The following is a 24057-nucleotide window of genomic DNA, read 5'->3' on the forward strand; positions in this document are numbered from 1 at the left end:
AGTAGATAGAGAATTAGTTTTAGGTCTGCAGCCACAGATGTCTTTGTAAATGCTTTTGTAATTACTTCTTTAGCTTGAAATACTCTGGATACTTTTATTAGAATGCTCATCATGACATGAAAAGTTAGTTAAAGTGTGAAAATTCTACAGCCGTTCGTATTTTTGTGTAAGGAATCCATACCACAAATGCAGTAATATATTCAGAGATTTTGTTTTAACGATATATCTTCTGCTCACTCTTGTCTGGAAGACACTGTTTTAATTGCCCCTGGTATTTTTAGCATACAAAAGTCCTGAATGATCAGGTCCTTATAAGTAGGTAGTATTTTTTAATGGATCTGTAACTTAACTGTGTCGGTCCCATTGGCTGAACGTACGTACTGGAACTATATCTTGATGTTATCCTTTTATAATGTGAATCAGACTAAAATAAAATGGGCGCTGGAAGTAAAAATGGTCAATAAGAAAAACTATTGCTTATTTTTATATCTGATTGATTTTTTTGTTGTTGTTTTTTTACGCATGCCCCTATTTCAGCCAGAACAAAAAAAAAAAAAAAACCCTAGGTCATTTTTCAAAAGGCTACAATACAAAATTTTTTAATTTTCTTTTTACGTATGCTTATCAAGATAATGGTAATTTTACAGAAAATATCTAATTTTTTTTTCAAAAGTAGTCCATGAATAAACTAGCAATATCAGGTAATCTAATCGAGTAACATTTTTTTTCCCATCCAATTCCTATTTATTTAAACATAGTGAAAATAATATTATAATTAGCTGTTAGTTTGCCTTACCGTCCAGGTGACCTGAATGGTAGTTGGTGTTAACACAACAGGGCTGTGCAAGCGAACAATAACATCTCCCAGCTCCTTCTGAACCTGCCGATGGTCTACTCCTTGTACAGGTGGGCTTATATCTGGCGAAACAAAAGATTTAACACCAAACTTAAGACCTTTGCACTTTAATGTAATTAATCTAGTACAGGGTCCAAGTTTTAAGGGTTACTTAGCTGCCAGTATTGTTGTGTGAATGAATGTACATTTTAATGTTAATGTTAGTGTTAGTTTTACTTTTGCAACAGCGCTGCCATCTATGCTGGTATTCTATAAATAAATATAGCGGCTTGTTTTCACTAAACCCGACCCAAACTTTGAAATATTGCTCATTTTTAAAGACCGTCTTAGAACTTGTATTTTCTGTATATACTTTAAGTTCTGAGGCTGATGAAGGTGAAGTGATGGGTAAGAGGCAGGTGCCGGATTTGGCGTGGTGTAAGAAGTCTAGTGCTAAAGGCTGTAGCAAAATAGTCTTTATGAACACATTGCTTTTCTTGGAAGACATTTAAAATATGTAAAAAGCATTTTTTGGACAGACTGGACCCAACGTAGTGTAGAAAAATGGATGTACTTAAGTTTTGCAACATAAAAAGACTGATTATTGACATAACACATGGAAGTCATTTTACAAGAATACATAAAAAATACTAATTACAAAAATCCTCAGAAACTTGTAACTGCGGAAGACGACTTAAGCATTTTAATGTTCTATAGTAAAAGTCTTTTCATTCAACAATTATTCATGTTCAAAGTGTAATTTGCACAAAAACAGAACCCGGTACACCTGCATTCAGTTCAGGAGCTACTTGTACTAGTGAAGGATCTCTTATATGCTCAAACACTTTTAATTACCAAAATTGCTCAATCGTGACCTGGCTCTTGTCTGTGTTATCAGACAACTGGCACCTTGATTAAGCGCCCTAATAAATAATGATGGGTAATATTGTAAATGACAAACAAGAATTTTCAGAGAAAATTAGTTTAGGTACTTAAAAGTTGCCTGCTTCAGGTGATTATTCTATTTTAATTAATTGAATAATCAATGAACGGTAGCATTAAAGGGGATGCTAACTCTGGAAGAATAAAGTCTGCTTATATTATTCTTTAGTAATTACTGACTGTAACTCAAGAAAAAGTTATAAAAATTCAGTTTAAGGTGGCTTTGGATTTTCCAACTAGTTGGGAAGAGTCTGAATGTCAGTTTGTAGATACGATCTAGGCAGCTTGCCATGCCAATTGAGTGGTAAGTAAGCAAACACTTAACATTTATGTGTTGTGGACTAGACCAACCACACAATACAATAAAAACTTCATTCTCTAAACTACTATCAATGATCTCCAGGACTGTTCCTCCTACTATCCCATGGAATTCCTTGCCATACCCATTCCTTCCTCCATTGTTTTCCACCAGTGTTACTCACCAATTTAGAAAAACATAATTTATCCCCCTAAAGGTTACCTGACGAAGACACTGCTGTCCAGATCTGATTTTACCAGTACCTACTACTCCCAGAGGCACAGCCATCTCCTTGTCTACTTGATCTTCCATTTTCTCTAAATAGTCCCTTCATTTCCTGGGTCAATCATTACCTACCATCTTGTAGACTATCCATTTCTTAAGATAACCAACATCTGGTCGCTTATTGCTTCACAATCCACATAGTGAATAGTTGCAACATTTAATAAAGATATAACTGCTAATATAACTTTTTACTGTGCAGACATTTTTGATGATATTTGTCAACAAAAACCACAGATTATTACTTGCATTTTGTTATTTCAGCAAAGGAGCCATGCACTTTAAAAAAGCAAAGTTACCTTGTGTCCTGACTGGATCTGACATTGGACTTGGATCGCTTAGGCCTTCGGCGTTGATAGCCCTCACCATAAAGAGATATATTGTGTTTGGCCGAAGTCCTTTCACAGTATGTAGCGTGGTCTTTACATGATTCGCTACAGTTTGCCAACTATTGCTAACAGACTGACTGCAAGAAATGAAACGCAAACAGCTTTAATTATTTAATGGAAAAACATTCACGCACAACAGATTTTGGAATTTCACGGTCAAAGTCACCATTTGGGATTGAAAAATATGTTTGTTTTCAAATGTATTATTTAATAGGCTTATATTACTATTTATTTGATGGCACATATAGTCAAAATTAACCAATTTGGATGTCAAGGGCTAGAGTTGGGGTGATTTGCCCTATATTAGTGGCATTTTAACCTTAAGAAATGGAGTTTTATCTCATGAGGAATTCATTGACAATAGGAACTTGTTGCTATTGTAACACCCTTTCTAAAAGAACATCTGTTTTATTACATCTTCTTTAATGCATCTGAAAGGTACCTGTTCTAATGTTAAACATATTGAAATATTGTCAGCTGATTTAAGATTTATCTCCATCTGAATATTAAAAGAAGAAAACTATATCTGGTGAGGGAAGACAAAAGACAGAGCATGTATCCAGAACTTGGAAAGAGAGGACAACAGGGACCATTTACAGACCACCCTTGGTGGGTTGACATTGGGACATTTTAGTGACACTATGTGACCCGCTGGCTGTGTAATGTAACCAACACCTTTGTAAAGATGAAAACATGTTCAAAACAATACAATCCTATGCTAGTTAGGTAGAGGCTACAGCCATGTACCTTATAATTACTGTCTAAACACAAATATTGCTCAGTAACATAAATCACAAGAATAACTCCCATGACAATATGTCTTACCTAAACGCCTCGATAATATAGGAAGTTGCGGGCAGGAGCCCCGGCGTTCCTGGCTGCCATGACAGAGTAACACTGTTTTTTGTTACATCAGTAACCTGAGGCTTTGATGGTGGTCCTGGTAGGTCATTAAAATCATAATTCTTGCTGACAACCGCTCCACCAGATTCTGTTATTGATAAAAGGAAACAATTACTAATGGGGTCAGCCATATTGATATAGAATTTTCTGTAAAATATTTTACAATTGTTTACCTGTTACTTCCAATAGTGAACTCCATGTTGTCTCTCCACTTGAACTTGTTGCCACGCAAGTATACGTTCCAGTGTCTGTAGTCTACATGAAAACACAAAGGTCTAATTAAAAAGTCCATTTAATAATGATTCTGATACCTAAGGGGGGACATTATTAAAAAAAGACTGAAATGAAGTTATGTCAGGGTAGATCTTGGCAAAGAGGACGCCTATAGTGAAGGCCATTTTCCACATGCCGTGGAAGCTTTTAAGAATGAACCAGGCTCCTTTGTACAAGTAAGACCACTCACAGGTACACATTTTAACTGAAATAGTGATTTCTTCTTAAAGTCTTCATAGGATATAATTTTCTTTCTGGAAACACTAGGCATCAGCACAATTAGGCATCTACTGGAAAAGTCAAAAAAATTTGTGGCGAAAGACAAAAAAATATCTATGTAAGGGAGCACAGTAGTGTTTTAAAAACTCTCTAAATTAATCAGAAAGAGGTATTAATGCACTTGTATTCTTTTACATTCATGTATTATTAACCTATTAAATAATTCCTATTAGGGTTTATTCCGTATGGTAAAATCAATCATCAAATATCTATCATTTGAGACATCTGCCGTAGACAGAATACAAATCATATTTTTGGCTAAATCACAGTGTGGTTGCAATGCTCCGTAAACAGGACAGTTCAAGTGCAAACTTTATAATCCCTGTATACTATTGTGATCTTGTTCGTCACTTGAGCCGGTACATGAAAATATTCCATGTAGAAGCCTATTTGCGTTTCGAGAGATGGCTTGGGATCACTGAGTTTCCATCTTCACTTACTGCTTTCCCAGCAGCTCCTGGGGATCTTACCCATTCAAGCACACTATTTAATCCAACAGTACAATAAAAATGCATTAACCTTTGTGGTCAGCGCCTGCCTTCGCCATAGAGTGGGAGGCTAAATTGTTTACTTAAGAAATGCTGACTTTTTTTTAAAAAATAAATTCTGTTTTTGTTCAAAGGAAAGTTAATAATTAAAGGCCACCGACAGTCAAAAAACGAGAAAAAACAAGAGACAATTAATTTTTTAACCTCTTAGTTTACATGAGCAATATATTTCTATAGTTGTCCCTTGAAAAGAATAACAAGCAAAGCCCAAAAAAGTGTTAACACCTTTCTCTTATGTATTTATATCTAATTTATTGATACGAGTGTTCCTCACAGCACAAATTACTATATACAAGGCAGAAGAATATATTAACTGGTAATAAGCAGTCAAGGTAAACAAATATATGCAGAATTTAAAAACAAAAGTAAAAAAGAAGATAGATTTAGGCTGGATAGACGGATAGATACGTACCTTTAGACCTTTGATTTGTAGAGTCCCTTGATCTAGTATAGACAGTCTTGTATCCCTTCCCATGAAATTAAATCCTTCTTTTAGCCAGCTGATAACTGGCATTGGCTCTCCAGTAGCTTTACACTTGAGGAGTGCCGTCCCATCCACCGCCAGGGTCTGATTGGCTGGTCCTTGTAGGATTATAGGTGGAGGTCTGTCTGTTAAAACTGCAACAAACAGAAGAATAATTAGATGTATATCGTGTGAATATTATAATTATGATATATATTATAATTTCAAGTTGCAGGTCCAATTATAGTATACTCTGTGACATATTTACCGTTGGACGTCTGCCCTAAGCCTGCCCCAGCCACCTTCGATCATGACGCTCAGTGTCTTAAAGGTGCACGAGTGGCTTTGACTGCATCCTATGGAGGCAGTGTCACCTCGGCTCAGTTCTTCACAGTGTAACTGGGCCAGTTGGGGACATAATCGATTTATGCCATGTAACTGACCCATTCAGCAGTGGAAGTTACATCAGGTGGCCCGATGGCCCAGGACGGTGATCTGCCCCCCACGTTTTACTACAGAGGCACCGCTGCCCCCTGGACCTGCTCCCCTAAGACTAGCTGGCCTAGGCCACAATTGATGAATACCCCCTATAAAAGGGGATTTATAGGTAAACAATAGCGATAAAGTTACTGTTACCATTTATTTGACAACAAAACTCAGATAAAAAAGTAGTATCATATCTAATATCAAATCATTATGGAGATGATTTTAATTAAGTACATTTGTATGACAAAGTCTTCTATTTTGTCTGTTTCATCTGAAAAAAAAGTGTATTTAATGCATTCATAAATAAGGATTTCAGGTAAAGATAATAAATAATAAAGGTAAGAAGAAATCTGTTAAAGGGTTATTTAAAAAAAAAATATATATATATATATAAACATTTGTTGCAGATTGAGTCTATTTGAAATAATGACAAAATGTTATTTCCCTTGAAATTTTGGAGGAGACAAAAAAACACAATCAACCAATCTCTGATTTCTGTCATTGACATCATTGATATTTGATGAATCTGCCAAATGCTGAAAAAGCAAAATTTCAAAGGGAAAAAAAGTTAACCTCAATTATCTTTTCTTCTTTATGATATACTCCACAGAGTTTAATGTAAGTTTCGTGCCGACATCATTTAGCGGAATCAATCAGGATATTAGGTTTATGGGTTTTATATCTAGATATTTGCATATTTCTGGATAAAACATCCAATTCATTTTAACAGCCTAAATGGGTATCCTATAAGCCATCAAATGAGTTGGATCAATAACAGATTAAAAGTATTTTAACGAGAAAGGATTCTTCGTTTCAAGGGTGTTATGGGTGAAGGATTAGGACAGGTTTCCATGACACTGAGGCCGAAAGGTTAAATGAACACTTAGAAATTCCAGTGAGGTGTGAATCCCCGCTCTGTCATCATAACTACGACCAGTAAATCCTTATTAGATCAACCTTCAGGTTGTTTGGCTGACATTCTGTAGCTTTATCACATGCAAACTTTTTGCTAGAATAATAATCTTTCTAGACGGCTGCCTACTAGCCAACGGTGTGTGTCCTAGCTGTGTGATCTACTAGCTTAGTCTTCTAGACAAAGACCCTGACTCCTTATTGTACTGTCTATGGTAAACAATAGAATGGCTCAGTCTTAATCACCTACTTGTACAATCTGACTAATGGATGTCTATGGAGCAACTGACTTCATTAGCACTGCCATACAGAATCGGCTCAGTGTGGTGTTTGAGCAGGGAAAATAACCCAAAATATCAGATAGATGACAATAATGGCAGGTAAAGGATGTATATTGGAAAACAAATATGTCTAAGCTAACCTACATTACTGTACACAGCACGGTCTTTCATGCCCAAGGAGAAACATATTGTTCCAGGGTACTTCTTCTACTATAGGTACTTCTATAGTATTTCTATTCTTTAATGCATATGGTAGTTAAATTTCTCCAGCGCTCCCCTTTCAAATGCATGGGAGGATTCTGCACTAAATGGTTCCTTTAACAAATTGTCATTAACCCTGGGATTGCAAATATATATATATATATATGTACACCATGGGGAAGTGGTCACACAGATAAAGGGACAGAATTATATCAATTAGTTTCTGAATTCCCTGCATCAGCAAAACAGCAGCTTAAATCAATGTTGAACTCTTGCACCAATGTCCTATAATATATAATAAAGTAGCTTTTATGCAATGATGTCATGGGTGCATCGGAAGGGTATGGGGTTCTTAATCAAAATATTGCATCTAAAGGACATTAACTGGCCAATAATTACACCTCTAATTCCAAATGATCTTAAATAAATCTGTGTTAATTTAGGAGCAAATAGGTATACTTTGGGTTTCATATCCCTTTATAATAGATACATTTGCAACATAATACATATGTGCATCTGCCTCTATTAACCTTGTAATCGGTGGAAGTATGTTTAGAAACATATTCTGCTCAGTCATAGGTAATTTTCTTTTACTAATTAAACGTGTGTTTTGGTGACAGGTTAACACGCCAGATCACAGAATGAGATGAGGGGCCTTGTAGTCATACAGCATGATTGTATCAGAAACACTGGAAGGCTGTTGGACAATTCTAACCTGATCATTCCTTTAAAAGAATAAAGTATCGCATCAAATAAGAACTTGGACTCACCGAAACAAAAAAGATATGTTTGATTACACTGTATAAATGAATGGGACGTACGAAGTATAACACCCAAGTGTCCCTCTGTAAGAGTTATACCCCCCTTTCCTCCCCTGATGCCCCTCTTTTCTAGAAGCTCGGACTGTTTGCTGGGTATGAGTATATCACAGGGTTCTGCAGCATTAAAAGCCCCAGTAATGTGAATAGAAACGCTGAATGGGAAATAGATTTGCAAACGAAACTCCGATCCTCTCTATCTAAATGCCTCTGCTTCACAATTCGCTTTTATAGGATCACATAAAAAAGTATTGATAAAGCCACCTCCTAGCCACACCCCTAACCACACCCCTAACCACCCCCCCTACAACATAAGTGTCCATCTTTAGGTATTAGAAATGTCGAGAGGCGTATGAAAGAGGTTTCATCTATACATTATAAAGGGCCAGCCCTGTTGCGTTTCTAATGCATGAAATCATGGCGATATAAGTATAAAGGAATTTGTAATATTCATTCTTCCCCAGGACGTGAGAGCATCGAGAGGTTAAACCCCATTATCTTGGTGGCACCTAAACAAACGGCCATTGCATTCAACTTAATGATGATAATGAACATTATATGGATATTTATGCAAATCTCACCGCAGGCAATAACTGGGGACAGTATATTCGAGTCGTGAAAAATGAAAAAAAAAAAAAAGAATAAATGAATATTATACATATGTTCTCCGGCGTCGTAATATGAATATCACGCGGACATACACTGCGCCGTAACCAAATCATTTTCATTCTGTTACAAATACGCTGCAGTCTTTTCCTCTCAATGCTAAGAATTTCTCATCTCGACTATCCTTGAACCTCGCTCGCTCCCTTCTGTTCCATGCAGTAAATTTTCAGCACGCCAGCAGGTGCGACCATTAACAGTTCAATGTTCTACCAGGCAATGTTTATCTCTGCTATTTATTCCAATCACAGCAACTGCCCCGAGTCACCTCTACGCCACCGGCAGATATATTGAAAAATATCGCCTCTCCATTAATTGAGGAGACCTTTTTAATCTGCGCGGTAATTTCAATTGCGCAAAAATGCATCACTTTGTCAGGGAGAAAATAGAGGATCGCCAAACAAAGAAGCAATAAGTGCTTCTACCTAGACCTAGAAATTACCTTCAAAATTGTTTTAATTCGTTCATACACACCTGTAGTAAAGGGGATGGATCCAATAATGATGTCAATGCTTTGATCTATCAAAAATACTTAATGGTCTTAATGCTGGCTGCTTGAGAATGACATCCCAAAGCAATATTGTATTTTATGCATAAAGCTTGCTGTGTTTAATCTTAATTTGTTAGAAATTTGGTAACTTGCACTTTGCCGGGCATAAAAATATCAGATGTGCATATGGGGTAATTCACGTATATGTGAGTAGAATGTCCAGTGACGTCACGTAGAGCATCCCATGATATTATGGAGAATATCCCGTGATGTCAAGCTGTGGGACAACCTGTACACGAAATGCCATGGCATGGTACGTGGGTCAGGTATCTGCAGGCTGAAAGGTGTGTGTGTTGTGTAATAAAGGGATTTCGACATTGCGTAGGACAAACATTAGCACACATGACTGGGATCCCTTTATTTGTGTAGATATCTAATGCCTAGTAATAAATAACTGCATTAGTAATTAGCAGAATCATAGAGCTACCTTGTAGACCTCTAAGTATTTAAGTGCCTTCTACGCCCTTGGGTTTGCAGGTACCTACGGTATGTATCTTATGGCATATAAAACGGAATTAGCACGCTAACCAAATAGTTTTAACGTGTTTCTGATTATTTATATACTGTAATGTCATCTAAAAAAGAGGGAGGCACAATTGACCATTTAAAAGCATTAGACTAAGATAATGATTAGCTATAATAACACAAAACCATCGAAAAAATGATATGTTATGTTTCCATATTAGTTATTGATGACCTCATTTTAAAGCACATAAAAACGAACCAAAAGGCTTGAGTTAGAACAGAACAGAAACTTGGCACAGATTTAAGAAACAAATACCAAATGTTAAGGGACACTATAGTGACACGGTTTAATCTGTTTTGTATATAATGTGCAGTCACCGTAACGTTTCCAGCAGCTATGGCAAGAAAGGACATGTTGCTCTCGCTGAGTCTGTTTTCAGGTCAGAGAGATGCTCAGAGTGACAGAAAGCATGCATACCCACCGTCAGTAACTTCCAGCTGGGCCTTTGCCAGTATGCTTCCGGCAACAGTCAGCGCCTGGCAAATGTAGTAGCCGGAGTCGGAACGCTGGATATTTGCGATGGTTAAGTCTCCAGTCGGCGACACTGAATATCTGCTGTTGGGTTGCTGAGGTTGATTTGGGAAAAGTAAGTTCTGTAGAAAATAGTATGAAATGAAAATATGCACACATTGTCATTGACAATATTAAGTAATTAATAAAAATAAATTGTATGACGTCAATCAATACATTTGCTATAAATATTTAAACTGCAATTATTTGCAAGCCGGGCTCTCTCCACCTAATGTATCGGTTTGTCTTAGTCTGTCAATTCTCGTCTTGTCATACCCCTTGAATTTATGTATTGTATTAAGCGCTGCGTAAATTGTTGGCGCTATATGAATAAAAGGTAATAATAATAATAATAATAATAATAATAATAGTAATAGAAATCACTGTGCTATACAATCCAGTGTCACCGATTCAGTTCCTTGGTAAGTAATATAGCCCTGAAAAATTTGTTAGGATTCGCCAGTTTTGGGATACTTGGAACCCCCAATATTTATGCCTCAGATAGGTGTTTTTCTGAATGGTATTCGCTGTGTATGCGCTGAATTTTTACTTTCTTTTGTATCTAACCTGGTAGAAAGATAGATGACAGATGGATAGAATTTGACAGAACATAAAATTTGAAGTCACATTTTTATTTTCAGCATGTTGGATAAACCAGCTTTCCCTTACTACAATTTCCAGAGTCATTTCTAAATGAGAACATTGGTAAAATATATGACAGTAACGATGCTAATGCAGTTAAATTGGAATTACAATGTGTTTCACGATCGCCACGTGAAGGCTGTAGTGTCATTTCTTGGATACAGAATCAGAACTGTGAGCCCATCCAACAGTCCTGACATAAGTGCTTTGGTTTTTATAGGACAAAAATTAGCATATTTGGATATCGGGATACACCAATATGTTCCGTCTAGACAACGTCAAGTTGGTTGAGGTCTAGATAATTATTGGCGTGGAGCTGGTGTGAAATTAAGCATTTCATGGAACTGATAACAATAATTGTCTGGGACAAACGACCACCAAAAAAGAACCAGCTGGTAATTAGCATATAAGGTGACAATGGGACAGAATAGCATTTATCTTCATGTCAACAAGTTAAAATTATCAGAGCAAACAGGAGCATGTAGGTCAAACATACATATGTATACAAAATGATAATAGCGCCAATAATAATAATAATAGTCGTTTATTGTTTTTTTTTTTTAAAAAGGAGTAGAGATACTTAAGTATCATATTTATTTATAAAACTCCAAAGAAAGATTCACTGTTCAGTAAACATCATTAAAATTATTAATGCTGCGTTCCAAGGATGACAAAAGTGTTAACATACAACAATACGGCTAATGACCTCGCGAAAGTCTTTTTTGTGCTTACTCTGTATAAAACACTATTTTACCCTATGGGATGTGGTTAATTAAATTGCAAAGTTGTAATTAATCGAGAAAAAATGCAGTAATAAGAAGGTAATAACATTCAATTAAACACAAAGAACACCAATTCACCTTAAAATGCTTTACCCCTGAAATACGACCAACGGAAGAGGATAAAATAGGGTATTAACGCTATTCAATTAGGCTTAAATGACTTTAATCCTGCAAATAACGTTCTCCTGTAATTAGAAGCTCTTTTCTTTGTTATGAAGTGATAGATGTCCACTTTGGAAGACTCACGTATGCCACTAGAGAACCACTTCACGTAAACATGACTGTGTTACTAATACAAAGATGGGGTTGCTTTGCTTATTTTCACAAAAGTTGGGTCTTATTCTTTTCTGTTGGGCATAAATTACTAACAAGCGATCTAACTATATAAAAGTGACGCATCCTACAATCTATGTATTTTTCCCCGTGCAATTTGAAATGTGTGGCAGCGTTGCTTACCTACGGCATATGGGAAATATGTCTTATGTACTTTTAATCCAGTTTCAATGCTAGAATTCCTGTTATTTTTGATGGAATTCTAAAAGGAATCCCATATATTTTATATACCGTATGTCATATTTCATATACTGTGTGTGTGTGTGTGTGTGTGTGTAGCTTGGGATAGCCGTGTTGGTCCAATAGTGTAAATAAAAAAAATAAGTACAGCAAATTAAACTAATACCTTTTTATTAGACTAACATTTCACTTTAATATATATATATATATATTGGACCCATTTTCCAATGATAGATAGTACAGCAGTTAACACTCGTGCAAAACATCAGGACTTTCCTACACTTTTGGGTTAAATGTGTGTTTGTGCCCTACATGTTTTGGTGCACAATGCCATGTGTCCTTCATACATGAACAGAAAGTGTAAGACAACAAAAAAAATGCGAGTTCTAGATTTCCACTTACCTGGCTTCCTTCTTTTTGCCAAAACACGGCTGGCTGAGGATTTCCTTTCGTTTCGCAAGGGAATGTGACGGTTCTACCCTGAGCTACTATCTGATCGCGTGGCCGGACAACAAATTGAGGCGGTGCTGTAAAGATAAAACACAAACCGCTGAATACATTCATCAACAATATTATTGCACTATTACAATATCATTCAAATCATAAGTCATATACGTAATGAAATAATAAAAAACTATATTTTCATTTTAATTTTGCTCAGAAGGTTATAAATCCAACCGTTCATAAGCTTGGAATATTTAAATACATTTTCTCTGTACAAAATTTAAAATTTTGTGGCAGAATTTTAACTATTTAAAAATGTTAATTCTGTCATTTAAATATCCCAACATATGAATTTAATGATTTTTTTTTAATTAACCTGAAAACATTTTATGCGATACACAGGCAAAGTGCATTTCTCTTTTTTATGCTTTGTTGCTCCATCCCCTTAGCACAGATTTCAATCAATGTCATCCATAATCGCTGTTACTTTAACAGTAGCGTTTGAGGGCAAGTAGGACGGTATGGAAATCAGGTTGTTGAACATGAATGGGAAGCAGAGGCGATGTGAGAGGTGGGGTTTACGACGAGGGCATTAAAGACCTTAAGGTTAATCGCCTCGTTTTTAGCGCTGGCACAATAGAACCTTCTGCGGTATGAGAGATAATGAAGAAGCATTTAGGGACATTACGCATTGAGAAGTGTTGGAATGCAAATGGCTTTCTCAATTCACTTGAATTATTTTTTTCAGCCTCCAAAAATGTTTCACCCTTTTAGAGCCTCCAATGGACTGAATTTTTTCAGCCTTCTGGCACCTGAATGAGCATTAAATTCAGATTAGCCATATAGAAAGAACTTAAAATGGGTCTACTAGGATCCTTATTCTCTATGGATTCGCGCTACAGGCAATATACCACATTAACCTACTGACCAACCTCCCCGAATACCCAGACTACGGCGAATCCCTTTGCAATTGAGTCTACAAGACATTAACACGAGAAAAGGAAAAAAAAAACCTTAATTGATTCACTTCACTTCTAATGTATTCAGAAGCCAAGATAGAAGCACAAATGCGTGCAGACATTAAAGGATTTGGTGATGTGGAAAAAGGATCTGTTTTTAAAAGCTGAAAATGTTACAGAATTAATAAATACTACGTAATAAAAATCACCTCTAAAGGGAATCAAGCAAAAAGGTATGTTAATACATTTTGCATGTGTCTTTTAATAAAATAAAATAGTTTTGAAGAAAAAAAAAATCTTCAAAATAATAAAATAATATAAAATTTAAAGAAAAAAAATGGAATGCCTTCTATAAAGCACATTATTGCTTCTCGTAAACGTGTAGGTTTGGGACGGTTTTAAGGCAGAGGGCTTTTAGTCATGCGGAAAGGCATGGGAGGCTATTGATAATACATTTGTTTCGTGTATGTGTTTTGTCATGCCTGATAAATATTTTAGAATAAGTAAATAATATATCACCATTATTAATGTATTAAACTGAGTACCTAAATGCAGCTCAACTCAACAATTCTTTTCAACAGTGAAAATGTATCATTGTCTGTTTCACAGAGTGATTGATTAGTAATATGACCTTATACAACACAAATTAAAATACTGTCTGTCAACATCTAAAATACGCATAACAATCAATAACAACATATTATAGCTATTAGGAACCCGAAGAATATCTGTTATCTACTTATCGTGAAATCATGTGTATTTTAACTCAAAAGGGTTAGTTCTGCGCCTTGAAATAATGAAAAAGCAGGAGAGCAGAAATCTATGAGCTGTCTGATCAAGATCAAAGAGGCTCTGCAAGACATTACACCGACTGCAACATCCATATGAAACAATTTTTAGGTCTTAAATATAGAACTGGAGGTGTGAAGATGCACTGTGTCAATGCATTTGTACTCTTTCCTGTTCGATGGAACAAAGGAATACGATTTGGTGTAGTTAACAGAGGCATATCTACCTTTATCCCTCCATGACCTGCTGCCCTAGGCTAAATATATCACTATATATCACCCCGACATATAAGACAAAACAGCCAAAACATATAGAACACAATGAAATGTTTGCCCGTTTGCATCACTATTCATAGAATTGTGCTTTGGTAGAGTTAAGTTTGTTAACAGAACCCAAGCGGAGAGGCACCGTAGGACACGCTATGAAGCGGCTGTCCATTCTTGGTGAGATTAATTTGGTATGGTATTCAGCCCAGGAGCAATCAGGTGGACCAGTGGTAAAAGAGCCAAAATCACATTTGGAAGACACTATGTCCATGTTTACTATTCAAAACCATTCAAAACACATTAGTAGAAAGAGTATACGTAACATATAAAGGGAACACGGGAAGGATTCATCCTATAAGTAAATTATTGTACTCTAGCCGCCCTGGTGGCGTTATTTGGAATTGCAGGTAAAAGCCAGAATAATACATCAGTCAGTGGCCCCTAATCTTTAAATCTAACACTTCCCAGGTGGAATGCCATTTCTGTCTTTAAGAAGACCTAGAAAGCAAGCAGTACTGCTGATGTATGGATTCTAGATATACAGTAGATTCAATCTCAGAACCATCCTGGTTTGTAAAGCTATGACGTTAAAATCTTAAATCGTTAAAACGTTTAATTGTGCTGTGCTATGATATCCCACCTATAACTGTCATTGTATAAGACGGGACGCAAGGAGAAACGCATGTATGTAAAGTAAACTATGCTGAAAATAGGTTTTTATGATGACATAATAAAGTACCTTTTATGTGAATGTATATACCCACTAATAAACAAGTCTTATTTTATCAGAGCAAGCTATGAGGCTTGAGAAGATAATGATTTATAAAAGCAAACATCCTTTGACGGAAAATGGTTTACCTGAGGAAATATTTAATTCATGATGGAACGTATAGGCCTGGGGCTGAAAGTCTTAAAACAAATACATTTCCAAGGCCTTATTCCAGTCATATTTTATTCAGGGAGGAAAAACATTTGCTGGGCGCATTATGTTTGATGTATGATTGCAAAATGATTTTGCTTTAACCTTTGAGTCTCTGAAGGGTCAGAGATACCTCGACTTTCAGGACCAGAGGGGTAAAAAAGTGGACTTAATACCATTAATGTCGACATATCAACAAAAAGAGGTATTCCTATTGGTCCCTGACTGTGGAGAAGACATAGAATACTGATTAGCTCGCCAAAAGTATCGCTGCTATCATACAATCCGTCCAGATCATTCCCCCAAAAAGCTCCTCCATGTCGACTTAAAGCCAAAAGCTGCCTGGAAATGATTCCGTAAAAAGGAACTTCCGTTAAAGTGGATGTATATTATATATTATTTCACCGTTTGAGCAAATTATACAATGTCAGACCTGTTTGCGTCTTTGTTGTTTTAGTTATAGTTAAAGAGCACAAGAGTAAGCAAATTTCTTATAAGAAGAATGTACAATATAGATGAAAATTTAGCCAATTTAAATTATTATTATTATTATTATTATTATTATCTTTTATTTATATAGCGCCAACAGTTTACGCAGCGCTTAATACAATACATAAATTCAAGGGATATGACAAGACAAGAAATTTAAAGAAGATTTCCACCCATTTCTATTACTAAAAGCATATTAAAATACATTTTCAAAAAAGTGACTATTTTATTTTTATTTTAAATGCTAGGTTTTTGCATAATATAAGTAACATGTCCACTTTAAATGAAATAACATGTTTTATTACCACATTCAATTATTGGTCACAATGTACTATTTGACAAGAGTAGCTACCCAGATAGTCCTGACTTAAATTTCTAGAATAGGGGCCAATCTTTCGTGGGAAATGACCCCTTCGTCTTTAAATAGGTAAAGCAGGTGTATGGAAGAGATAGCAGTGACATCTGTTACCATCTCTACATTGTACTTGGAGGTTCTAGAAGCATCAGGTCACTGAAGAATTGAAAGCAGCCAACGCTAGACTATTTCATATATAAAGTCTATAAAGCAATGAATCTTGAATTATTCCGAGATGTTAGACTGAAAAGAAGAAACTGTGTCAAAGCCCAAGATTCCCCACGTATACATATTACAGCACACAGAGTAACATAAGTTACAGCACAACATGACATGAATGTTTTCAAAGAGAATCAACGGTTTCTGCTATTTCTCAATATGACCCATGACAGCTGATTTTTCACATGCTCTCTCCAGGCAAAAAAAGTCTGCCAAAAGATACCTACAGAATATGTATTAATAATTGTAAACTCATTGGAAATAGCCAGGAAATATATGCTTTACCCCAGTTTGTTTATCTATTTACCATGGTTAACAGGTACATTCCAACACTTGCTCTTTTTTTATTTGCTTGACATTAGAATGGCTTAACTAAATCTGAAAAAAGACTAATAAAAGTGAATAGCCCTGACATGCTGATTTATGCAAGAATTTTATTTTTTCTCCAAGACAAACTTAATTTGGATAGTAAAATATCATGTAATTTAACCAGAACCCATCAAATTAATCCAATAGAAATAAAAACGAGATTATGGAGTTATATGCAGTGTCAGTCGTATGGAGAACAGATTATTACAGAGAGCTCTGGGTAAATAAAAGAGTGTATTCACTAAAAAGTGAGTTGGCAGGAAGGTTGCAATTGAATCTCGCTGACTTCATCTTACATTACAAACGGCCAACCCCAGCGAGCTTCAGCTCTAGAAATGACATGGATGACTATGGTTGAACTATGGTTTTAGCACGGTCTTGCAAAGAGATTAGCAAGGGGTGGCTTTTTATAATGCCCATACCTGGAAACTTTAGAGGGTAGAGTACCCAGAGCTCTACCTCTTCTGAAGAAGTGACTACAGGAGGAGGCAAGGCTAGCATTTGGAGGGGTAGACAAGGGCAGGACTAGCCCCAGATAGGGTTAAACGGGACGAGAAAGGCAGGAGAAGTGGACATGGTTAATTTCTGCTCTTCTGCCCCATAGAATGAGGAAAGCCACTCGGAGACCCAGGAAAACAGTGCTTAACCCGGAAACTCCCAGTCAAACCCAGAGCGTTCCCAGGTATTGTGTTGTGAATTCACGGATTTGATAACACAATTCTCGTATCATAGTGAATAAAGAGCTACAAACTTGAGTCAACCCGAAAAGCCAAATTCTGCAGCTAATTAATAGTTAGCGAGCAGACCCCATGAATTAGGGCCCAACCTTTGATTTCAAGTGTGAAAGGTTAGCACAACCAGAGCAAAAGCTAAGCGAATAAAGCAGATGAAAAGCACATTTGGTATTAAACAAAAACCAAAGTAAGTGGATTTATAGGACTTCAGGCTATATGCTGCTATGGCAATTATTTAAAAAAGTGAATATATGGAATGCACAACCACTGCAAATAATAATCAGAATTATTGCAAAGCAATATGTTGTTTTTATGGCACAGCCATCATAAAGCATGTGGATGGAAATGACGCATTGCAAAATGCCAGGCTGAGTAGAAGGATGGTTACTTACCAACAGGGCGAACTGAAGACATTACAATGGTGGTGAGAGAACATAAAAAAGAAATTAAAAGAAAAGATAGTCAGAATGTGTGAAGTGTAATGTTACAAACAAAATTAACTTAAAATTAATATTTTTGAGATATATACAGTCTACACTGTAGCCAGGCCTAGTTTTTATCGATCACAATGGAGGTTTTGCCAATCCAGCGAGACGGCCCTTTCTTTCTCATGCTATTGTCTCCAGCCTATTGATAAATATTGACATTTCACTTGAAACACTTTTTGCCATTTTGATAGAAACAGCAATGTTTTCAGAATGAGGGACATACTAGATCAGTACAGAAAATAAAAAGCAATCTCAATGTAATGGCTGGAGTCAAAAAGAATTAAACCATTTCTAGGACATAAAATCAGCGTGTGATCTGATATAATAAACCTTTGAGTCCGACAAAGCAATTTCCCCATCAAGCAAGTTCTTGGCACAGTATAGTGCTTAGAAATTGAGGGTTGTGGGTAAAATTCTACTTTTTAATTATACAGCGGAAGGGGCTAAGTTAAACTATTGACTTCCAAGGTATCTTTAAGGTCCAAAAGAATTCCAAATTGTTTTATATCCAGAGACGGCCCTTGCATGGGTCCCAGTGGGTCCATGGGACCCAGGCGGCAGGAAAGGAAACAGGCAAATTTAAGCAGTCGGCAGAGAAGATAGGAAGACATTGAGAGAGAACATGAGAGAGTGTGAATTAGTGTGTGAGAGACTATGAATGAGAGTGTCAGAGAGCGTGAGACAGGGTGGGTAAGAGAGAGCGTGAGTAAGTATATTAGGCATGATCATACCTGGGAACTTCTGAGCTCCGGCTACCAGAAGCAAGACGTGGCCAGGGCTGGCCACTGACATCCCGCTGATGTTGATGGCGTTCCTGATGATGTCAGTTGCGTTCTGAATGACGTTGGGGCTTTTCTGCTGATGTGGGAGTGTTCCCACTGACATCGTGGAAAATACCCCCATTTAAAGAGGAAATGGGCAGGGAACGGGCCGTGTCCACACCCCGCTCCCGCGACCCAGAGAGTTCCCAGGTATGGTCATGATACAACATAATAGATGTGGACCTGGTTTTGGTGGGCGTGATTTTGGTGGGAGGGGAGGTATTTCATATTTGGACCAAGGTGGCATAATGTCTTGGGCCGGCCCTGTTTATACTTCCAGTATGTATGATCTACTAGGTCATATCTACTAGTATGTAAACAGTTACATTGAAAAGTAGACCCAGTCTTCCTTGAAGTAAGCGAAACACGTCAAGCGTTAAATCCTAGCCACAAGTAAGCAGATCATACCAATATATCCCAAGCTGTTCTAGCATTATTTATATAATAAGTTACGACAATATTTGCGTATAACTTCCATAGACTTATTTTCTTTTTCAGCCCCACTATACCTTGTCATACCAACAAAGGCCTCCATTATCCCGCTTCTGCGATAATATAAAGCCATAAACTATTTTTACAGTTCAATGGGACATAAAAGTATGGAATAATATGCAAAGTACTCTTCTAAACAGAACGATCACCTCCCACCTGGTAGCTTAAAGGGAAAAACAATACCTATGTTGTGGCAGGGGAATCATATTAGTTTAAACCAATGTAAAATGTTTGCGTATTTCTAATCCTTAGAATGGCTAGGTTGGTATAATCTGATATGATGTTTGAGCGTTTTATTTTGCAGGTGTACATTCGGCATGTGCCATAATATACAGCAGGGAATCACAATGCAAAATAAGAATTCTGTTCTCGAACTATGAAAAGGTAAATTCTGAAAAATATTATAATTATATAATATGTATTATTATACATTTATTGTTTATTTCTTAGAATTCAATGTGATAGATTATTGAGAGCAGTCAGTGGAAGGCAGATTAAAGGCCTGTCTGGGAGGGCTACATCAAGGTAGTCAAGGAGCTCCAATTAAGTTTTAGGATACCCTTGGGGTTCAAGGTGCATATTGTAACGTTGTAATAAGCACAACTAGGGATTTCCCAAGGTGCTCCCCTTAGCTCTCACCCTCTTCTTGGGTAGTGTCCTCACAAGGGGCAATACTAGTCATGCGTGGAGGAATGGCTATCCATAAATGAGTCCTGAGTGGACAGGGAGTAGGGGGAGTGGATGGGAATGGACGTGGATAAATACCACTTCCCTGCCGGCAGAAAGAGGAAACCGTCCTGCAGACCCAGGGAAAAGTCAATTTTTTAAATACAAGTTCACTGTTCTGCTTGGAATTTTAAACAGGGCACATAGGGTGAAATTGGTTGTAAGAAATCACAAGAATTTCACTGAAACCTCAAGGGCATATACCATTTTTTGGATATCATGGATCGAGCACAGACATCTCAATAGAAAAACTTTGTTTTAGGCCAAGATAGAAAGATCTCCTGTCCTTTTATGGTTATTGCATTTGGGATTTGTGGAAACCTACTCCAAAGTATGTATTCTTAATATCACCCTGAGTGTACTTATTATGGTACTTGCCCAACTTCTGGAATGCACCTCCAAAGAATCGAGTTAGAGAATGTGATCAAAAATACTGAAATGGGGGGCACAGATGTAATGTTTATGGGCAAGATGAATAGGTATCTTGGATTAACTCTGCCCAAACCATCCATGACTAAATTGGCCGCACATTTTCCCAAGTGATCAGTATTACTCTTTACCCGCTACTGCATTTGTATCAATGCGCGTGATGGAGAAAGCTCCTGTCATCCTCATCATCCCACCAGTAAAAAGGATAATGAGCTTTTCTGTCCTTTGTGATGCCTAATATGTAAAAGGGAGCATCCTGGAATATTCTCCTGAACTTCAATACAGTTTATTTTAATCAAAACCCCTCTTTTATACTGTATAATATATATATATATATATATATATATATATATATATATATATATGTATATATATATATATAGACTCAGAACATGTCAGGCACTATGTTTAAAGAAAGAAATCAGAATATGCTAAAACATTTTTATTAACCTTATAACATCTTGCATGAAAGCATCCACCGTGCACCGCTAAACTGTGAAATAGTGTTGCTATCCCGAGTATAAATAAAATAAGGCTTGCCAAAGCCAGCAGAATTGAATGCAAAAACACTTTAAATTGAATTTTACATTCATTCCAGCATCAAACCTTTTATAAACCTTTCCGTAATCAACTGTTTCTGCTTCTCTATCTTTAGGATCTTGAAAACATTTTTTTAAAGTTACATATTTTAATATTCTCACAATCTCTTGGTATTTTCGATTGAATATATTTTAGTTTCTTATTTTATTGTGATGTTTTTACCTCCATTAAGCATGTGTCCAGAAGACATTCCTAATGTATTTTCTTGTTTTCAAGCCCCTTCCCAAAAGGCTTTCGAATCATATGATTGATTATTAAGACACTGATGCAATGTATCCATATTCAATTTATAGATCTTAAAAGAGCTTGCTGTGTTTTATATATATTAATGCTATATATTTTAATAACTACAGGCTGATTTAAAGAACTGGCTGGATTGAAGGCATTTCATCTTGTTTACGGTAAACTTCTACTGAGCTTATTGGAAGTATGCAGCCATGCTGATCTAGATGCGGTCTAGATATGTACTTCATGTAAAAACATTCTTCAGAAACGGAGAATAAAAGCAGTTTGTTTCAGCTTATCATAAATACCCTGTCGGGCTTTTTGTAGAACTCTAACTCCCTCTTCTTCTCTCTCTCTCTCTAGAACATTTGGATAGGCATGGAAGTCACACATAGAGCTTCTTCTAAAGTCAAGTACTTTGGCATGGTTCATTGTCTTACATGTTCCACAATCAGTGGCGTCGCTACAGGGGGGCAAGGGGGGGCAATTGCCCCCCCTATGTTAATCCTTGCCCCGCCTGTTGCCCCCCTGCCAAATTTGGAATGCGACTTTAAATCCCGTCTTTTTTTTTTTTTTTTAATGCAGAGGAGAGAGAGGGTGCGGCCCGCGTAAGATCGTCAGCCAAGGCAACCGATCTTACGCGGGCCGCACCTCGAGCCCTGCTACTTACCTGTGGGAGGGTCTTCTGTACTGCATAGAGGAAGCGGAACCTAGCAGAGTTCACGTGACATCACATGACTCTGCTCCAGTCCCGATTCCTCTGTCCAGTACCAGAGAACGCAGAGGGAGGCCGCGCCCTCTGCTGAAGTCTGTGAGCGGCATTGAGGAGCTGCAGTGCAGGTAAGGGGATGGGGAGGGTGTTTGAATCAGTATGCGTGATTGAGGGAATTAATCTGTGAATGAATGAGTATATGAATGAATGAGTGTGTGTGTGATAACATGGATGTGTAAGTGCTGGAACCTAGGCATGATGGGACTGTGATTGCTGTCAGTAATCACACTCCTATCATGCCAAGTCAGCCAGTACATGCTAGCTGCTCCCCTTGTGTATTGATGCTGCCAGCAGTATGGGGTCTGCACATCACTTACAGCCACCCTGTACCAGCATGTACTGGCTGACTTGGCATGATAGGAGTGTGATTGCTGACAGCAATCACAGCAAGCAAATGTGTGTTTTTGGTTATCAGTGTAGCAGAGCCTGTCCTTGGGTGTGTTTGTATAGGTGTTGGTGTGGCAGAGCCTGTCCTGGTGTGTGTTTGGGTGTTGGTGTGGCAGAGCCTGTCCTGGTGTGTTTGTTCAGTTGTCAGTGTGGCAGAGCCTGGTCTAGGGTGTGTGTTTGGGTGTCAGTGCCTGTCCTGGTGTGTGTGTGTGTTTGGATGTGGGTGTGGCAGAGCCTGTCCTGATGTGTGTGGGTGTCTGTGTGGCAGAGCCTGTTCTGGTGTGTGTGTCTGGGTGTCGGTGTGACAGAGCCTGTGTTGGTGTGTGTGTTTGGTCATCTGTTTCCTGGCACTTAACTTACAGTAGGAATTATTTAATTTATATTTATCCAGAGATAAAATGCCCTCCTGAAGTTGTAGTGACTTCAGGGGACAAAATGTTCAAGGCCCTGAAATCATTTAGTGGAAAAGTTATTTATTATGTTATAATATTTATTTCAAGGATTAGTCGCACTCAGTTGTGGCTTCAGGCTTCCATTGTTGAATGATCAAGTGTTATTTTAGCCCAATAACAAAAGTATAATTCCATAGCACATTACTTTTGGAAATTATGAATGCCCCCCCAGTTTGACTGTGGTATCTTGTGTGCCCCCCCTATATATTGTTTCTAGAGTCGCCACTGTCCACAATGCTGATATAAAAGGAGAATGGTAGGTTGAACATCTACTCGGTTCCGCAGCACCATTACACTTAGAACAATGACACCTAAAAAGGACCATCCTACTTGGTGCTTCTCAACAGAAAAGAGGTTCTACCTACCTCTTACTGTAAGTGTGGCTGAAGCTTCCACTTTTCCAACACGATTCTCAGAAATACAAGTGTATGTTCCTTCATCGGCACTGAGCGCCTTCTTAATTCGCAAGGTGTAGTCGTCTTTGATGTCATATCTAAATTTCAGGACATAAAAATGAAAATCGTTATGCAAGTGATGCCTTGAGAGGCAAAACACATCTACCTGAAACATGTAGATTTATCATGAATTTATTTGTTAGCCCCATTAATTTTAGGCTTTAATAATTTCACATGGACATAAATCTTTATGACATTTTTATTACTCCGTGCATTAGTTAAAAACCTTAAAGCCGTAAAATTAGTACTGCTATGGTTTCTATGTATCCAAGCATTATTAATAATATCACTTTGTTCTAGGGTATATGGCAACATGACAAATGGAGGTGATCAGTTCTCAATAGCTGACACATAGTACGTGATATATTACTCACTAAGCATTACTTTGTTATGCTTTCTAACTTTATAATCTGTTTAATCATTGCTACACGTGAATAAACATTTTAGTTCTTTTATGGAACCACATCACATTTTCTAAGCCTGGCTAAAAAAAAATTATTCATATTTCAAGACCAATTGATATATAATGTTGATAAATGTGCCATTACATTGTATAATATTTGTATTATGC

At 37.1% G+C, this 24057-nt stretch overlaps 1 protein-coding gene across 1 annotated transcript in view; it reads right to left on the reverse strand.

Moving 5' to 3' along the window:
* Positions 1-24057, reverse strand: part of LOC149285316 (roundabout homolog 2-like) — a 440725-nt gene that overhangs the window by 44247 nt on the left and 372421 nt on the right. The window contains exons 6-14 of the mRNA XM_089495533.1: positions 23397-23524; positions 18032-18043; positions 12499-12623; positions 10071-10242; positions 5162-5367; positions 3823-3904; positions 3572-3737; positions 2657-2823; positions 797-918 (exon numbers count right to left, since the gene is read on the reverse strand). Coding sequence (XP_089351659.1) covers positions 797-918; positions 2657-2823; positions 3572-3737; positions 3823-3904; positions 5162-5367; positions 10071-10242; positions 12499-12623; positions 18032-18043; positions 23397-23524 — 1180 coding nt within the window. The remainder of the gene's footprint in view (positions 1-796; positions 919-2656; positions 2824-3571; positions 3738-3822; positions 3905-5161; positions 5368-10070; positions 10243-12498; positions 12624-18031; positions 18044-23396; positions 23525-24057) is intronic.

The sequence above is a fragment of the Sceloporus occidentalis genome, unplaced genomic scaffold, assembly GCF_023333645.1.
Source record: "Sceloporus occidentalis isolate IW3139 unplaced genomic scaffold, rSceOcc1.0.p SCAF_81, whole genome shotgun sequence".
NCBI lineage: Eukaryota > Metazoa > Chordata > Lepidosauria > Squamata > Phrynosomatidae > Sceloporus > Sceloporus occidentalis.